Source organism: Ceratosolen solmsi, unplaced genomic scaffold (genome assembly GCF_000503995.2).
Source record: "Ceratosolen solmsi marchali unplaced genomic scaffold, CerSol_1.0 scaffold58, whole genome shotgun sequence".
In the NCBI taxonomy this organism is placed as follows: Eukaryota; Metazoa; Arthropoda; class Insecta; order Hymenoptera; family Agaonidae; genus Ceratosolen; species Ceratosolen solmsi.
This window is the reverse complement of record NW_011948447.1, coordinates 485,024-506,669: the sequence shown is the minus strand read 5'-3', so window position 1 is coordinate 506,669 and position 21,646 is coordinate 485,024. Positions and strand designations below refer to the sequence as shown.

The 21,646-nt window shown below is 18.8% G+C and overlaps 1 protein-coding gene across 1 annotated transcript; it reads left to right on the top strand.

The window, feature by feature from the left end:
* The first annotated feature begins 13,392 nt into the window (after nucleotides 1–13,392).
* LOC105366272 (alpha-glucosidase-like) lies at nucleotides 13,393–21,408 on the top strand. Its single transcript, XM_011504654.1, has 8 exons — nucleotides 13,393–13,557; nucleotides 16,477–16,811; nucleotides 16,971–17,096; nucleotides 17,541–17,951; nucleotides 18,853–19,108; nucleotides 19,791–19,986; nucleotides 20,165–20,305; nucleotides 21,202–21,408. Exons 1-8 carry the CDS (start codon nucleotides 13,410–13,412, stop codon nucleotides 21,266–21,268), a joined length of 1,680 nt encoding a protein of 559 aa, XP_011502956.1. The 5' UTR covers nucleotides 13,393–13,409; the 3' UTR covers nucleotides 21,269–21,408.
* The last annotated feature ends 238 nt before the right edge of the window (nucleotides 21,409–21,646 follow it).

The window sequence follows — 21,646 nt, the reverse complement described above, 5'->3', positions numbered from 1 at the left end:
AAAATTACCGAATAATTCAACATAAAATATAATATCTTTATAGAATTACTTTAAGCCTATAGTTAATAATTATCTATATTAATTAACATGTGTAGAATTAATATAATTTAATAATGTGTTATCTTAGTCTCGTTAATTTTCAAATAATAAAAAACTAAGAATATAGATGAAACTATAATTATAAATTACCCAATGTATTGAAATTAAGTAAATTTAAGAACAACTCCAAATATATCCGAATACACAACAAATCTAAAAGCATTATTTTTTCTTTTATAAAAAAAGATGTAATTTAATAAAATAAAATATTGAATTTAAAATTAAAACAATTTCTATAATTGTAAAATTGAAATATATTAATTTTAATTTTCAACAATATTAATATAATCCAATTTTATTAATTATCTCTTTAAATTCTTGTTTCTTAACTTTTAAATAACATTTAGGAAATTTTTTATTTTCTATGGTTTCTATATTTTAGCTTTATTTACGTATTTATATAAATTAATTATATTCGATTTCATTATTAGAAAACAATTAATTTTATATCTAGCATAAAACATATTTTTATTGAATACAGCAAGTTCGTTTTTATCGAAAGATTGAATCGAAATATGTGAAATATGTGAACTTTATCATTCACAATGTTAAAATAAAAGCTTTCAATAATTTTATTCTAAATAAGAATTATTATGTGTAATAAATTTTAATTACAATTATAAAATTATTGCATATATAATAATAATTAAGCATTACTAAATACTTAAAAATAAATTTATATTAAATTAAATTTCTATAATTAAAAATATTAATATTTAATTGATATTTAATTTTATTCTTTAGAAATTTCGAAATGTCAAAATTCAACAATACGTATTCAATATATATAATATAATATGGAAAATATGACATAATATGATTGTTGATAAACTTTTGAGTTATTAAGTGCTTTGATAAATAATAATCGAATTCAGTTATATAATCAAGAAGTATGACAACTTTCATATGTAACTTATAAATTAACAGTAATTAATGAAATGATAAGAGTTAATTAGTTTACGTATATTTATATAATTAAAATTGGAAATAAATTATAATTATAAAAGAAGGAAATATCAAGTCATTTTAAAAATAGAAATCAAATATACAATAAAATATAAAATTTATACTATAATCATAACTCGCCCATTATTTATGTAGATTTACGTTAATTTACCTTCAATAAGATTTTTATTATTTAATATAAATTTAAGAAAATAATTTTATAATGATGTCATAACTTTTACTTTTATTTCAAATTATATTATATTAATTATAGAATATATATATATATATATATATATAAAATTGGAAATCTTTTTAATACCTATGTAATTTTATTTTATTAAATATAATTTTATATATTTTTTCATAAACTTAAACATAATTATCAATTTTTTTTAATTTACGATTTTAACTAATTTTTTATGTAGAATTATTTGTGCAATATTACACGTTCTTATGTATTTTATAGACAATCAAATGTTTTTTTATTCTTAATTGTACACAATTAGTAATGAAAGTTTCTCAAGTTCATATACCCCTAAAAATTTTATTTTAATTCAAATATAGTTTAAATTTTATTAATAGTATATTATTTTTTTGTGTAGTCAAATGTGTAAGACTATATCTTGAAAAACTTTTACCAAAATTCTTTTAAGAAATTAGAAGAATTATTTTACAGTCCTAATATTATTTTTTAAGCAATTTCTATTATATCTATTTTTTAATTTTCTTTGCAATAGTTTTTACATTAATTAACCTTTATTTTTAATTTAAATTTATATTTTTCTTTTATATGTAAAACCTTATAAAATTAATTGATATCTCTAAAATGTTGCATTATTAAATGTATAATAGATAAAAATTGAAATTATTATTAATTTTATAAGTTTTTAAATAAGCTTTAATAATAATGCAAAAAGAGATAAAATATATAAGGTTTAAACATCATCTGTTTGAAACAAATTTTTATATTTGAATATAATAATAACTTAAAAACATTTAATTCTTAGAAATAAATATTATAAATAAATAATTCATGTAGATAAATATTTCATTATTTTGAAAGTATTACTAAAGTATAAAATAACTTCATTTACTATTTTTAAAATAGTTTTTTTTTAAGTATTAAAAATGTCGGACTATCAGGAGAAATGAGTTGTTCTTTATATATGTAAATAAATAATAATTTTCAACTATAGCTAGTAAATAATTGAAAATCATAAATAAACATAAATATCGTTTGTTGTTGTAATGTTTATAATATTTATCAATTTGAATTAAAAGCTTCATTTCTTCCTAATTGAAATAGTTACATCCAAGCTTGAAGAATATTTCAACATTTATTTGGTAAAGTGTCGAAATGATTTCATTTGTATGTTTTGGCTAATCTTTACTTTTTCTCCTTGTAAATATTAATAAATTTATATACTTATTTCCATAAATTAATTTTTACTGATAGATACATAAAGTATATATTAATACATATTTGGAAACATAAAATTGATATTGAACAATCAATTGTAGCTTTAAATATTCATTAGTACATACATAAATATTGACTGGTTTGTTCCTGTAACTTTTCATAATGTGATGATCATGTATTAAAAAATTAATTAACATATATGAAAATATAGGTTATTATATTTTCATATATTAATATATTCAATATTAATATTTTTATATTTATAATAAAATACGTTCACGATATAAATTATGATTTTGGAATAACTGTGAATACAACATTAAAAATATTAAATTATATTAAATATATTATTTTAATTGTAATTAATTTAATTTAATTATGTGGCAAATATTAATTATTATAATTAAATAATATAGCTTGAGAATAGCTAGAAAAAAGTTGATCAGAATAATATAAAAATGTATTGGATTATAAAATCTTACGTATGATAGGCTGATGATATCGGTCCAAAGTTTAGTAAATTTGGTTGTTTAAAATTAGTTGTAATAAAGAAATAAAAATAAAAATAAAATTAAAATTTTAGGATAGATATTTACATGGTTCCAATTATTTATAATTATATATAAATATGAACGATAAATAATTTTAATTACTAATAATTACTTTGAATGAATGATTGTACGCAATTAAATTAAATTATTCTTTTTCTATATATTACATAAATTTATATTTATATTATTATATAAAATATAAAGTATTATATTATAAATAATACTATTATATAATGTATAAAAATATATTACATGAATTAATTAAATGTTAATCGCATAACAGTTTAAAATTAAATTGAATACTTTGTTCTCATTAAAATAATATTTACGACATATAATGTGTAAACAAATGGAAATATATTAAAATTTTACTTTAATTGAAATTTATTTTGTACATTTAACGGTGTATATGGTATATGGTATATGAATTAATAAATATATTTAGACACGTTGTGTATACAATATTGAATATTTATCATAATATTGAGATTTTTTTTAATTGACAACTGAAAAAATGTTATGTAAATAGTATAATTTCAATAAAAAAAACTCTGTACTATTATAAATTTCGAATTTTTTTTCTAATAAATATTTCTTTCGATACAATACACATAAATATAAATACATATTTTTTATTTCTAAGTATATTATGTAATTTATTATATTAAAATAATAATTTATAGTAATTGATAATATTTTTATTTATATTTGTTGGTCATATAAATTGTGGACTAAATGAATTCGAATATTTATGGTAATATTAATATTAATGGAATATTAATGGTTTATTGGTTAATAAAACATTATATTACAAAAATGATGTACTGTAAACATATATTTATAACTTAAACATAATAACCAATTTTCATCGCTTTTAAATTTTTCTCCTAAAACTCCTTCATTTTCTGCTTCATTGTTGCTTCCTCCTTCAAAGAGTAAGTTATTTACGTCATAGTGGAGAGGTAGCAACGCTGGATTTGCACCTAAGTATTGATTATTTTGCAGCAGTCGAGTTCGGATGTGGTAAGGTCGTTTACGTAATCAAATTCTTAGTTATATTGCCAATCAGATTTTTTCTTTGTACTATCTTTTTATAATTTCATAAAAAATTTTCATTAGATAATACTAATGTAATTATCACAAAGCAGGACCAAATCTGAAGTTAAATACATATAAATTTTTAATTTCAATGTTTTCATTTATATAAGTAATAAAAAAATAGTAACAATATTACTTATAAGAGTATTTTACAATTTTTAATATTAACATTTATTAATATATTTGTTTATTAGTAGCTAATACACATACACACGCACATAGATATATAGATGTGTGTGTGTGTGTGTGTGTGTGTATCAATGTAGATTTTAAATCAAGGTATGCCAGTATTATAATAAGTAATTAACTTTGACATATAATGTAAAAAGATCAATTATTTTAACCTTATTGTTATTTTAACATTAAGAATAACATAATTATATACATCAACATATACAAAGTATTTAATTATTTGTTCTCAAATTTAAAATACTGTATTATATAAATGTTATAAATATTATTATTCGAAATAAAAATTACATTAAATATTGTCAATTTAAAAACCGGATTAAATATATATAAATATTATCAGTTTATAGAATAATTTGTGGTCAACTAATGTATTTCATTAAAACAAATTTCTTTTAAGATAAATATATTTTTGGATACCAATTTCATATAATGTACTTATTAATTTATTAAAGTTAAGTTGAACATTGCATATACTTAAAATTATTCATTATTAGTTTTACAATTATTTGGCTTACAATTATTCTATAATTATATTGTATAATTGCTTAAAAATTTTGAATAATGTTATACGTTAATTGATTTTAATATAATTAAAAATATATTCATTTAAATTTTTAAATTAAATTAATAGTAGTACTAAAAATATATTTCTGCTCTTGCATAAAATTTTACTTAACTCATTATACTATACTATTAAAAATATAATTGTATTTAATATGCACAGGAATTTATGAACAATATATACAATATATCAATATATACAATTATGAAATGTAGTTAAACAAACCATAGAATATATTACATTATTAAACTTATTTCTAATTTATCTAAGCTTATTATGAATTATCTTTCATCATATTGTTTTATATTTTCTTTTGAAATATAATAAAAAATATTTTATTTATAATCATTTATATTCCAAAAAGTATATTAATATAATATCTATCATAAATATATATAGAAACATTTATATATAAATTCTTTCTTTGCTATCCAATATTTTTTTCAATATATAACCTATTTATTTGCATATATAATTTGCATATATATATGTAAATTAGAAACAGAAACATATTTTCTGAATAAACATATAAAATGAAGATTCTTTTTAGATTCTCAGATTTATAAAATTCTGATCTCGTTTCTATAAAAGAAAATGCTTATTTACACCTGCACATATATTTACACGATTTGTATTATGAAACATTGTAATATTTAATTATAACATGTTTACATTTATAGTTAATGATAGTAAATTTAAATTTACTTATGAATTTATTAATTTATTTATTTATTATTAACTTATTAATTTACTTTTGAATTTTAGTTATTATTAATATAAATTGTGTTAAAAAGTATATTATTATATATATTTCTATTTCTATTTAAAACTTTTATTAAATTGTAAAAAATACTATGTAATATATGTAAAGGAGTTACTGTGATTACAAATTAAAATTTTTATTTCAATTTTTGCATTGGCAAAAAGTGTCAAAATACATTGTTAACGAATATATACTTATTTATCATATACTTGATATAATTTATCATATAATCAAACAGCATATGAATGCATAATATTCATATTCTAAATTTATTAAATTTCTATATTCTAAATCCTGAATTTATTTTCATTTTTTACCTCAATTTTCTTAAACCCTTATTAAAATACTTAATATTTCAAATTTCCATGTAATCTTGTTTATCTGATTGTAATGCAATTTATTTAGGCTAAAATATATTGTTTTGAATCTGTATATTATATAATTTTTACTTCTTTATTAAAATAAAAAATATTTGAAAGTTAGCATCGATTGATACAAAATATATTGTAAACGTATAAATTTTATTTCAGTTCTTTCTTTTTTATGACAGTAACATTAGGTGTAATAGTAAAGAATAATTCATGATTGTATGGGTAGCATTTTTTCGAAGTATTTCTTAATTTTAGTGCTGTGGCAACGTGATTTGACATACTTGAACTTAAAACTTAAAAAAAAGTTGAAATAACTTAAATATTACATTAAGAATAATTCAATTTAATGACCTCATCACTTTATAACTTCTCTAATAGAAATTCAAAAATAACAATTTTGTTTTAAAATTAAATATTTAAACATATTTTATAATATTTCGAATCTATTTCCAAGATACAGTATTATGAACAGATTAATAACAGATAAATACAACATAAAATATTTTAATTCTTATATTCATGAAAATATTCAAGGAAATAATTTATAAAATGTTAAAAAATGTTGTAAATGTTAAATTTATTGTATATAACATTTAAATATTGTAATATAATATTTAAATGTTAATGCTAACTTTAGCTTAAAAATAATATTTAAAAAAATTCGAAGTTAGTTTTAAAATAAGCTAATAGATATGAAATAAATAAAAATTAAATTTACTTTCCTTTTTTAATTTTCACAATAACAAAGTTTATAAATATAATTTCATTTTTATTACTTGAATTGGAATACTATTTAAAATTTTTAAAGTAATATTTCTTGTGATAGATAACGGAATGAATATTTTTAGCATTCCTGTAATGTTTTATGAATCAACTAAATAAAATAAATTTTTCTAATGTAAAGTTTTGAATTTGAACAGAATTATGTATAAAATTAAATTTTAGTAAAATAATAAAATTAATATGTAATATAAAGATTTTTCTATTTTTAATAAATTGTTAATTGGTAAAAGCCTTTATTAATGTAAACATAATTATTTATATTAATAATTGATCTACTTTAATTCAATATTTCATTTTGAAGTTACAAATTTGTATAACAAATTTATTTTTATTTTTATTATTTTTTTATGATTCTAAATATGATTGAATTGTTATTTATATTCAAAAATATAAGTGAAATTTCTTTATTTTAAAGAAGGTAAGCTAGAGAAAGCTATGAATAGTAAATTTTTTAGTCTTTTTTATATTCTTTTATTAAGATTAAAATTACTGTATGGTACGAATTATATTATTGAATATAAGCATACTTACTAAGATGTAATAATTCTGTTATTTTTCTGTAATTAAATAAATATTTATATTTGTTTGAGATATTTTATCTAATTAAATATTTTTTTTGATATTACTAAATATGTTTTTGTATTTTTAAAAATTTCGTAAATACTATTTTATTGATATTTCTAAAATAATTGTTTTATCAAATTCAATAGATTTAATTCGTTTAGAATGATTTTCTCTCTTTATTTTTTGTGTTTTCCAATCATAAAATATTTAAAATATCTATTTTTGTACAATAATTGATGAAAACAGTTGGCAAATGCTGTAATTCTTAGAAATTATTGGTGTCATTTCTCCTTGAAAAGTGACAATATATAAATATAAATTTGATAAGGGATAATATAATCTCATTATAAACATATTTCTAAAATAAAATATAAATTTCCTCTCTTTTGATACATATTTAAATTATAGAAGTTGTAATTAAAAAAATAGAAATAATGCTAAATAATTCTATTTTAATGAAAGTGTAATATATAACTATATTCTAATAAACTCGATCTATGAACATAGTAGTAGGTATAATTTGATTTTCGTACCAAAGAGATGATTATATTTTTTAATTGCTTCCGTTAAATATTTAATATATATTTATAATGTATTTCAATGTTATTATTTCATAAGTGCTTCTAAATAGACTGAAAAATCAATGCTCTCATAGTTAGATAAATTACTATTATTTTTTTAATATTATATTAAATATCTGAAATTCTTAATATTTATTATTTTGTAAGAATGACTTTACATTATTTTAATTTACATTATTGAACGTAATAATATTCCTTTTATAAATTAATTTACTAATTGAATTGAACGCTTGAAATGTTTGTTGAATTATTTTATTATTTCACGATTGAATATAAATATATACACTACTTATTTCTATTACTTGTTTGATGATGAAATTTTATAGGAAAATGTAATTTAATTAATATATAGAAATTTTTAATTTTTTAATTTTATTTTTGTAAAATTTTTAACAGTCGAATGTAATACTTAATCTTTAATGTTTTAATCATTAGAACTTATTTATTTATTAATTATGATTAATGTTTTTAGAGATTAATATAACAAAACTCTAACAATATTAATAATATATAATGTCAATAAATATAAAAAAATAATAATTATGCATTAGTTTATTTCTAATAAATTTCTAATGATCTTGGTTTATAATTAAAAAAATTTTTCATAACACCAATAAAAATTTACTGGTAATGAAAGTAAGGATTTCAATTTTTTCCTTATTTCTCGTTACTACAGTTATTTAAATATTTATGATATATTTCAATGTAATAATATTGATATAAAGTTATTTCTACTCTGAATTTATAAACATTATATATCTTATTATTTATACAGATATATGTATATATTTATATTAAAGGTAAAAAATTATTACATAATTTCAAAAGTATTTACATGCTTTATTATCATTGTTAAAGATGCATCATTCACTATATCAATATTGGACAATGTTATTTAGGCTAAATCATTATCTAAATAAATGTAATAATTGTTATATTTTTTTAATATGCCAATCATATTATTAATCTATTGTTTAAAAATCAAATGATCTTATTTGTAAGTATCTGACTAAAATATTTTGAAATAAAATGTAATTGCATATTTAAATGATTTAGCTTAATTTATATAAAATTATAAAACCACCAAACATAAACGTAACATATGCATTTATTATTTAAGCGTATAAATAATCTAATTTTATTACATATTTGTGAATAATATTACCATTATCTATTTGTTAATTATTATTTATAATTAATTTACTTTGTGTATAAAAATTAATTTGTTTTTGATAAATTTAAGATCTTATCAAAATTAACTATATCATGAATAACGCTATCTAAAATGATTAAATCCTTTATTATTATCATCAATTGAGATCGTTCATTATGTACAGAAACATGCAGAGTTTTTATTACTCATAAATACAATAGTATTTACGATATCTACATCATTTCTATCTTTAAAACAATCCGATTCAATAATATATAATTTTATATGTTGTATTATTATATACTAAATAAACGAATAACGTAAATTTTAAACAATATTTATTCTAAAGGTTTATACAATTGTTTTACATCTGAACGTAATACGTAGTAATCATTTAAATCTACAAATGTATTTACAACCTGTAAATAAAATTAAGATTCCAGTTTTTTCATATATTCATATTTTGTTTTTAGAACTATAAAATTATTTAGTTTATAATATAAATATTTCTGTTGTTTTAATTACATAAAATTATTTTAACTATTTTATGCAATGAAGTGTGTATTGATATTTAATTTATAATTGTTTACTATTTTATGGTGAGTGTACATACTTAAAAAATAAACCAAAAATTAATAATTACTAAAAATCTTTGTATAATATGCAAATAATTAATTTTTAATATAATATAAATTTAATACCCTTAAAGATTACAGAAAAATAATATAATCTGCTTTATTATTACTGAATTTATTCATGGCTATTCTTACAAATTTTTTTTCATACATGAATAGTTTCTTTAATTAAGTATTAAGTATGCATATTCTGAATTATGAAAAAATATAATATTAATCAATACAATTTATAATTATTATAAGAAAAGAAAAATTAATTGTCTTTGTAAAAAGTTATGTAATATTAATAAAAAACTAACTTTTGCTATTCTTCAAGTTGTATAATTTATTCACATAATTCAGTACATATAAAAATTTCAATACTTGCTTTTCAGTAATTATTAAATTTTATATTAAAATTTATTATTTATTAACTCATATATGAATTTATTACTATAAAATTATTAACTCATTAGAAAATAATATACTGACGATGTAAAATTAATTTCAAATGTAATAATAAAATGAATACAAATAATATATTAAGATTTGATTGCATACAACTTCAATAAAGAAAACCGTTAGTAGATAGCTGATAAAAAATTATTGATAATTTTATAGTTTAAAAACATTATGAAAATTTGTATGGTAGTGTATCACAGATAATTATTTAATTTTTATGTATTAATAAAAATATATATTATTAGTAAAATCTATAAAGGCTTACAAAAAAAGTCAGTCATAAAAAGTATAATACATTAATATATAATCAATGAAAGGGATTTTCAATACAGTTTAACTAAATAAGAAATCTTTTAGAAAAAAGTTCAAAGTAACTTCAAATTATCTGAAGATGCCTAAAATGTAAATTTTTTCATTGTATTTTATGTTTTACATGAAAATTGTCAACTCTATTAAATCATAATTATACATTCAGTTTGTAATATCTTGAATGACTAATACATACATATTTACGTAAATTTATTAATAAATCAGAATAATTGAATATGTATAGGAGAAGTATTTGTAATTTCGTACATATGCCGAAACATAGTAATACTGTTATCCATATCAATTTTGTTTCCTTTATAGAAATGTTGTGGTTTCAGTTATCATTCTATAAAGTAAGTTTACTATGGAAGGTAGTTTTTAGCTACAATATTTTTTTAACTACAAATTATAGGCATATATAATTATATTTTTTTTATAATATTATCTTATTTTTAAAAATTGCTTATAAATTTATATTCACTTAAATATCGGATCTTTTTTTTATTTATTTATTTTTTTGTGAATGTTTTATATTATATATATACATTCGTTACATAATATTTTTATAAAACATTTTGTAGAACAATTAATAATTGTTCATTATGAATGAGATACGCATATTTTTTAATACACCAAAATAATATCTTAATTATTTTGTTTTATTTTAATCTATAACAAGAAATTATAATAATCAGCAAGATTCTTAAAGTATCAAAATATTTCAATTCACTTCATTGAATAATTGTCCTTAATGTTTAATCAATTCATTTCTTGATGATAATGTATCAGTGTAATCAAATTAATCTAATGGAATATTTTAATTAAGCATTATTACATAAATAATTTAAATATCAAATAAAATAATTCTAATAAATAAAAAAATTTAATAAATAATAACTCGTTAAATTATGAATGTTATTAAGCTATGTATCATTTAATTTTATCCTTAGTTCATTAATTACTTTTACTCGAACATCAAATTAACACATCAAATTAAATTACTAATTTATTTATAAATTTATTGATATTACAAAATATAATATTAAGAAATAATAATATGTAACAATCCTTCAAATAGATTTGTGAAGTGAATTAAGGGGATGAGTTTTTCAAGCTTAGTAATTCGGTAAATACACTTAAATATATTATTAATTAGTTATCAGTTAAATATCAAAATTAATTAATTAGATTAGATTAATGAGTTAATTAAAATTATGTAGTTATTTAGGACTTATTATAATTTTATTTAAATTAAATTAAAAATTTAATTTAATATAATTTAATTTATATTTATATTAATTTTTCAATGTAATTTTTTACCTTCTTTGTACAAATGAAAAGCATACCATAATTAATTTTTACATTAAAAATTACAAATTTAGAATAAAATTATTCTAATATATGTTCCTACAGCAAATTATGAATTTATTTTTTTTATATTTTTCTAAAAATTTAATTAACCACCTACCTATTGTCATGAGAAAAAATATTTATGTAAACTTACTATCAATTTGTATTACTTATATCTGATATTTATTTATTTATTTATTTATATAATTAATATATATTTGGTTCATTATTTGCATTATAATGGTTGTTTTATTACCATGTATTGTATTATATGTATGTATATATATACATATTTAGTTACTCATTTATAAATAATGACAAAACGTTTTTTTCATTTGAAAATTTTTTAATATTAGTATTTTTTAAGAAATGGAGCCAGTATTTTATAATTATTCAGTTATGTATAAAAAATAAAAAGTCTTTACAAATCATTAGATATTAACAGACATTTTAACTATGATATATTAATTTAGATAAGATTTTTTGTATAACATGAATAAAAGTTATAAAATACATACATATTTGTATTTATATTTATTTCATAATATGATTCATAATATCATAGACAATTATTTAGTAAATTATATTGATTGTTATATATAAAACTATATTTATAATATTAATATTTGTATTGTAGTAAGTATAATATTTATGAATATAATTTTATAGATTTGAATATGTATCAACATTCTATATTAGATAAAAAATGCCTATTATACAATTTAATTATAGCAATGAACATTAATGTTAAATTAATAAGTATATATTAATTTTAAAAATTTGCAATTGAATTATAACATATATCTTTATTTTAATGCATTTTGACAAAACTATATAGCTCAATTTATATAATTTATAAGTTATTTTTTATAAATTACTCAAATCAAGTAGAAAGCTGTTATGTTAATGAAATTTTTTGGACATTTTTATGTAAATCCATGTACAGTTTTTATTTTAAAAATCTTTGGTAAAATATCATCCCTAAATTTTAAAGATTACATCTTTTATTTAACGGTAAAAACATACGGTAATGTAGCAGAACGTGTTGCGTATAGAATAATAAACATCCCCTCTTTTTCGTATATAATTGCGTTATAAAACGATCTAATGTGAGTGCCAGAGCATTAGTAGCGATTTCTAAAGTGACAGGTAAAGTGTTTTGGATTAAATAAAGAGAGTTTCTAATCTATTACACCAGTAGATTATATTTCATATAAGTCCAAATTCCAAAAAATATATAGGCGTCAAATAGTTTACATATTGTTTCATTTAATATTTTGCAACGAATAAAAATGTAACTTACAAAATGATTAAAAATTTTAATGATTTAAATGATTTTAATTGAGTTAAAATGTTACAAAATTTTATTAGAATACATAAAAATTAAATATTAAGATTTCATATCGATATCTTAATTAAAATTTGTTTATCTAATTATTTTGTTTTATATTTAATTCGAATTTCGATATCATCAATAGAATATATTTTCTTAAAAATATAATCATTAAATTAATCTTATTATATAATGATAAAAAATTAATGTATTTTTATTTAAAAATTGATATTAGGTTATTTTTGTCTGAATAAAAATGAAGGCGCTTATTACTCTCAGCACGTTTATACTTCTATTTTTTGAAGTTTCTGGTGAATTAGAATGGTGGAGAACTATGTCTCTATACCAACTTTGTCCAAGAAGCTTCAAAGACAGTGATGGAAATGGAATAGGAGATTTTAAAGGTAAATTTTATCATAATAATTGAGTTATTAGCATGTACAGAATCTTTATATATGCGTGTGGGTTGGTGTATACACGTGCGTGGATGAATGAGTATTATGCTCTTTGCGTACATCTTAAATACATATATCCTTCTATAATTAGTAATCAAGATGTACATTAATACAATTTCATTATATAGTAAAATATTTTATACAAATGCAAATTATGAAAAATTGTCAGTATATTATATTTATATATAAATTTAAAAACAAATAGTATAAAGCAAAATGAAACATTTTATATAATTTTGTAGAGTAATAGTACTTTTTCGAACTTAATATTAAGTTATTCTATCGCATACAAAATATTATCTCTATTTAATTAGATTCTCTAATTATAATAGATGATCGATATAAATATATAAATTTATATAATATAATAAGATTGTTAATTTATAATCTGAAACTATTAATTGCTTAAGCAATTTTAAATAAAAATTAATTAATACAAAAGTATATTAGTGATATAAGAATAAATATTTTGATGATGTATATATAATATAATTATTGAAATACTGTAATTTAAATACAATTGTTAATAACTGATATAAACCCAAATCATATTATTGCTGTTATCATTCATTTTTATTTTTAAATCTTCTTCAAATAAATTTCTTTTTTGAAATAGCTTTAATTTGATAAATTGTTTAATCCTAACTAAAAGTATAGTAATGTGAATATTTAATAAAAAAATTAATTAAATACAATATTATTTTATTTCCATTATTATAATGTATTTATATCTTAAGTCCAATATTTCAAATTTAATCTGTTATAGAAACAATATATTATTAATAATAAAAAAAATTTTATTATCGGATGATATAGTACAACTAATAAATTGACAGGAGGTAACAATCATAAGATTATTATGCAGAGTTTTTTTGCAAATAGAGAAACGTATGAAATTCATTATTTCTGTAAATCACCACTAACCTTTTTGTATAAAACAAGTACATAATTACATCGTCTTTTCTTGTGTAAGAATTGAACGCATCATCGTTCGTAAAATACGAGATTTCGACGTTATTTTTTTAAACATAAATTGTCTCCACAATCGTAAACAAATATAAAATAGTATATAAAAGTACATTATAAAAACATGTATATATATATGTAAACATATAAAACCAAGTTTTGATTAGACACAATTTCCAGTATTAAAAATCGATAGAATCATTGTACATTATAAAATATTCTATCGCTAATGTTATATTATTAACAATTTTTTTAAAAATCAAATAATGTAGAATTAACATTATAATTTTAATACTTTGATGTTTTCATTGTATATTGGTAATATTTTCAAAAATTTTCAGTATTTATGAAATCTTTAATTTATAATTAAAATTGCAATTCATATTTAATTAATTATTTTTACAGTAAAATAGAACATCAAAATATAATTCTTTTAAATAAATAAATATTATACGTATAAAATTTATTACAGTTTCTAATTACTAAATTTTAATTTAATTACGACGGTTATTGTTTTTGAATTAAAAAAAAAAGTTTCAAACTAATTTTATTATGATTTAAAAATTCATAATATATAAATATAGTTTTATATATGTATATTTATTTAATTTATATCAACTCTATAAAAATTGGTCTTTTTATTTACAAATGAAAAAATATTTATATTTAAGCTATTATAAAACGAAGTTCATTGTTTTTTTTTTATTGTTGCATAAAATTAAAAATGAAAGGTTTATATAAGATTTATTTTGTAAAATTACAAATAGTTAGTGTAGATATTTATTTATTGTATACTTAATATCGGTCATTAGGATTATTATTACAATTTTTATATATTGCCTTTTACTTATTTAGTAATATAATTAAATCAATGTAAAGTATTTCATAAATATAATAAATAATTTAGACTTTAAAATTTTCTTGTATTTCAAATATTCATAGTAATCGATGAGAAAAAATATCATAAAACTATTTAATATCATAAAAATGAAGATATATGTTCATATTACGTATTTATCAGTATTTCGTATTGTAGATATCTAAATATAAATTATAGAATTATATCTTATATATAGAGTACAAAATACCATTTTTACACTATTTTTATTTTAAAAAGATTTTTATGAAATAATTTTATATTATAAATATTATATATATATATATATATATTATAGGATGTAAACATTTAAAATTATTATTTAACATAAACTAATCTATAAATATGTACTTTACCAATAAAAACTCCGTCTTCATCAATTTTATTTTAAGGTTTATAGTGTAGGTATCATTGATATAATTTTTTTATTAATTTTTTTAAGAATAAAAAATAAAATCTCTTAAAATTAACGTTTTATCAATATTATTATAAATGTTACTCTATTTTTCTACTTTAGTTAATCTTTGTAATTTTTAAGTTGTCATAATAAATTATTCCGAATATATTTATAATAATTATATTTTATAATATTATTTAATTATTTTATAATAATAAAAAAATATTTGAAATAATAAAAAATCCAAAATAATTATTTTCCCGTCAAACGTGATAAAATAAATCAGTATAAAAAGCAATAAATTCTGTATAAAGTGTTTTTTATACATGAAAGTTCGATATAGTAAAACATACATTAGTACAAATTACTTAAATAATTTATTCAACAAAAACACTTTGTTGAACAACTGTTAGAAACTAGTATGCTCTTGGGAATTTAATTATTATACAACTGTTGGGCAGAAACGCGTGAACACATGTTCTGAATAACGAAGTTCAAATGTAAAACATAGACAACATCGAAAATTAAAGGGTCTGTGCATTAGTAAACCGTAAAATATGTAATATATAACTTGCTTCACTCTTCGTTTAGTTTATCAGACTAAAATTTTAAACTTATTACAATTTAGGAATTCAAAGTAAACTTCATTATTTGGTTGAATCCGGATTTGATGGATTCTGGCTAACTCCATTTTATCCAAGTCCTTTTCAAGATTTTGGCTATGACATTTCAAACTTTCAAGAAATTGATCCTCTTTATGGAACAATGAAAGATTTTGAAGATTTACTAGAAATGGCACATAATATGTCTCTCAAGGTCATTATTGATTTCGTACCTAATCATAGTTCGGATCAACATGAATGGTTTCAAAAAAGTGTGAAAAAAATTGATCCTTATACTGATTATTACATCTGGAACGAAGGCAAATTCGTAAATGGTATACGAGTACCACCTAATAATTGGGTAAATAATATATAAATTTACTAATGGAAAAAACATTATTTACCAATTAGTCCAAGTAATATTATTTATAATACTAGAATAATTCAATAATTATATAGAGACATACAATTAATATTAACTATATATAATTTTAAAATATTAAATGTAATAATAATTTAGGTTAGTGTCTTTGGCGGTTCTTCATGGACCTGGAATGAAGAAAGACAGGCCTATTTTTATCATCAATTCGCTAAAGGCCAACCTGATTTTGATTTTCGAAATGAAAAAGTTAGAAATGAGATGAAGGTAAAACTGGATTATTATATACAATAAATATCGATAAATTGAAATAATGCATTTATACTTATCGGATAAGTAGATTTTATAAAAGTTAAGAAAAGGTTTATTTTATTATTGTTCATTACTTCTTTTAATAACTTATATAAATAATTGTAAACATTACAGATATAACGTACATTTCTAAATTTGTAATTATTAAATTTTATTTTTCCGCTTTAATGGGCTTGACGAATATGTCATTCAACACGAATATATTTTTTAAACCTAATATAATAAATTAAAATGAATAATTATATTATTTTTTACATAACTATTAAAACGTCAAAAATAAAATTTATTATAGAATGGATAAATATGCGTATTTATAATGACCTATACACACATATTTATATAGTTAACATATTTATTTTAGCATTGCTATATAAAATAAATTTGTATCTTTTTATAAAGGATATTTTAATCTTTTGGATCAAAAAAGGTGTGGATGGCTTTCGTATGGACGCCTTACCATTCATATTTGAAGATAAATATTTGCGTAATGAAAAATTGACTGGTAGAACACATAACCCAAATGACTTTGACTATACATATCACGACTATACGATGCACTTGATCGAAAACTATGAGATGGTGCATGAATGGCGAAATGTCATTGATCAATATAACCAATCAAACGTGATGATGATAGAGGCATACGCTAATATAAGCTTAACAATGCTATACTATACTTATGGAGCGCATTTTCCTTTCAACTTCGGTTTCATTACCTCAATCAATCAATATTCCAATGCTAATAGAATTAAACATGTAATTGATGAGTGGATGAAGTACCTACCATTAGGAGCCACATCGAGTTGGGTAGTAAGTTTTATAATAATGTGAAATTCGTATAAATATTATATAAAAAGTAATTCCTTATATTTATTAATTATGAAAAATATTAATAATTAATAAATATTGGTTTTATAGAAATTTTTTAATTGTATTTATATTCATTACATGATGTAAAATTTGAGATCCAACTTTAGATATATACGTACATTCAAATTTACTATGAAAAGAAATAATAATTTGTAGATTAATCATTTCTCAGTCATCTTTTATAGTTATTATAATATTTTTATTACTAAATTTTTATGAAATTTGTTAATTTTTTAAAAGAATAATTATATATACGTATCAATTATTAAGTATAACGTAAAAACAAGAACTTTACTTTTCACTTTTTACAAATTATATTAAGTACAGCTAAATTTTAAATTTATTATTTAGTGAAATTACTTAAACTTAGATAAATAAATGTATTAGATGTTTGAAAACTCTACTATTTATGATATTTTTTAGGTATTATGTATACTTATAATTAAATATATCAAAAGTTTTATTTAAAATATCTAAAGATATGTTTAAATTTTTTCGTTTGTGGTTTATATAATTTTTATGCTTTAAGAGAAATTTCTGAAATTTTTATAAATATATTCTTATTTTTATTTTGATTTTGAATTGTTTAGAAATAATAATCAAAATTTATTTTTGTTTCAACCAAATTACAAAATTATCATCTGTTAATACATTATATCATTATTATTTATGTTCGTTATCTATGTATATCAATTCAATGAATAGTAAATATTATAACATTCCCTGGAAATTAAAATTAGGATTAATCAGTACGTAGCATGAAATAGCAAGCTACAAAAGCACATAAACACAAAACTTTATCTACGTAAATACTACTGCAATTAATTTTCTTAATTGGTAGGCAGGAAATCATGACCAACATCGACTAAGAACACGCTTTGGACCAGATATCGCCCCAATAATAACGATGATGGTTCAACTTTTACCGGGTGTTGCAGTAACTTACCTCGGCGATGAAATTTGCATGGAGGACACCTACCTTACCTGGGAGGAAACACAAGATCCTCAAGGTTGTAATGCCGGTAAGACTGATTATCAGAAAAGAAGCCGAGATCCAGTTAGAACTCCTTTCCAATGGGATGCAAGCACCTCAGCCGGTAAGTAGCTTATTCGCTAAGACTTGTGTAAATAGTGCATAATAAATTGGTAAAACATTAATCGATTATATGGTAACATCACATAATATAACTTAATATAACATCAACAATATCAAATGTATGATAATGTAATATTAAGTTTATCTTAACAATTATATTACTGCAAGTAAGTAATGAATCATAGATATTTTAATAAAGATTTTGAATAATTAAATATTTCTATTTCAATAGATATTCATGAATACAGAATTCTAAATCATGCTTGAATTCCATGTTTTACATAAAAAATATTTAAAACTGATATTTGTGGCAACTTTTTTACAAAGAATAATCTCTATATTATCTAAGCAATAAATGTACGTATGTCTCATGAAAAAAGTTATGGGACTGTCCTTATTTTTATAATTGAGAGTAATTAATTCTGTAATATATATTTATTATTTATTTATATTATTATTTTATTATGAACTAACTACACAAAATTTTTTTATAAATCATTATATCCTAGTTAATGACATAAATTAATTCATTTATATTTTAATTAATATGACAGAAATTAATATAAATTAATAAAATATTATATAAAAATACTTTCATGTATTACTATTTAACATTCCACAGATTCAAAAACATAAAACCTATTTTATAATAAATAATCTTATATAATAAAAATTTATTTTAGGATTTTCAACTAATCCAAGAACTTGGTTACGTGTTAATGACAATTATAAAACAGTAAATCTTGCTGCTCAAAAAGCAGCAGATAAATCGTGTTATAAATCATTCTTAAAAGTAACAAAATTAAGAAGATTACCATCTATTTCAAAGGGCGAATTAAAAACAAAATTATTTAATAACGATGTATTTGCTTTTTCCAGGTAATTTTTGTTTATTACATATTTCAAAACAATAATAATGGAATTAAAATAAAATTTTGTTCAATTTTTATATTTAATAGTCATCTAATATTAAAATATTATGAAATTATTTAAAATATAACTATTGAAATTGTGTATTATATAAATAAAAAATTTTATAATAAAAATATATGTTTAGAGAACTAAAAAATGAGATATCGATTTACGTGGTGATAAATATGGGGAATGAACCAGTCACTTTAAATTTAGAAGTTTTTGAAAATATTACATCTAAATTAAAATTATATCATTTGACAACGAATATTGAACTACCAACAGGGTAAGCTTTATATTTTATTATAAATTCATCTTATTCTCATTGTTCATTATATAAGATTTTAGTAAAATATTTTGCATATTGTGCAAAATTTATAAATTTTATAATCAATAACAATTATGCATATATTAAAAATGATTGTATTTATTGTTGAATATTTGATTTTCTTTTTTAATTAATATATAGTTCTGTATTCAAACTATTAAGTAATCTATAATAAAATCATGCTGAAAATATTAAAAATTAATGATATTCGTCGTATTGGTACAAAATCCAGCAAAAACAATTAAATGTCATTATATATATGAGTAGACACAGTGTTAAACTTATAATTCAAGTTGTAGTAGATATAGTCAACGGAAGACATTCATTTTTATACAATTTGTTAGATAAGGTAGATCAATAAAAATGTTATTCGTGAATAACATAAAAATTCTAGTTTTACGCCCTAGTTTTATTAAGACGTTGAGATATATAAAAATAAATAATAAAATACTATTAATATAAACGTTGTTACTCTAACTTATAATGATTAATCCAACCATTGTTTTTGTGTAATATATTTTAATACAATAATATCTCTATAATAAATATAAAAAATTGTAATGTAATAAGATGAAAACTGTATAATTGAGGTTAATTAATTCAACTACTACAATTTGTAAGGTCATAATCTTATATCTAAATTCTGCATTCTATGATTCTTAATATACTTTAAATGGTACATGAAATAAAATTAATATTTATTTTAATATTGACAAGTTTTCCGTAATACATAATTAAATTTTGTAAATATAATTTACTATAATAAGCAATTTTTAGCTTTTTATTATTTATTTTCTATAATAATTCTATAAAATACATTGTTTTGTTTTTGTATTAAAATATATACTTTTCAGGTCTATTGTAAACACAAATTCTGTCAAAGTTCCGGCAAGAAATGCTGCAATTCTCTTTAGTAATTGAAAATATTTCGACAGATTCTAAAACTCAGCGTAACCGCAATTCTGGCTTCCTGTATATAATATCTGCCTACAGAAACATATTTGATTATTACCACATGGAAATTACTATTAAAGTGTTTGTGAATAATTAAATAAGTCAAATTTATTTTAATGTAATGGAAAAAAACAATATTTATTTTGTACCAACAATATATATTCGAATTCTAATACATTTTAAGCCTTCATATTTCATTAAGCTATTAATTTAAAAATAAAGCCGTAAAGAATATAAAATATAACTTATTATTTTTTCAAGATTTACGTTATTCAAACAAAACCTATTAATAAAGTGTAAATATTGACTTAGCATTTAAAAATAAATAAATTTTATATATTAAAT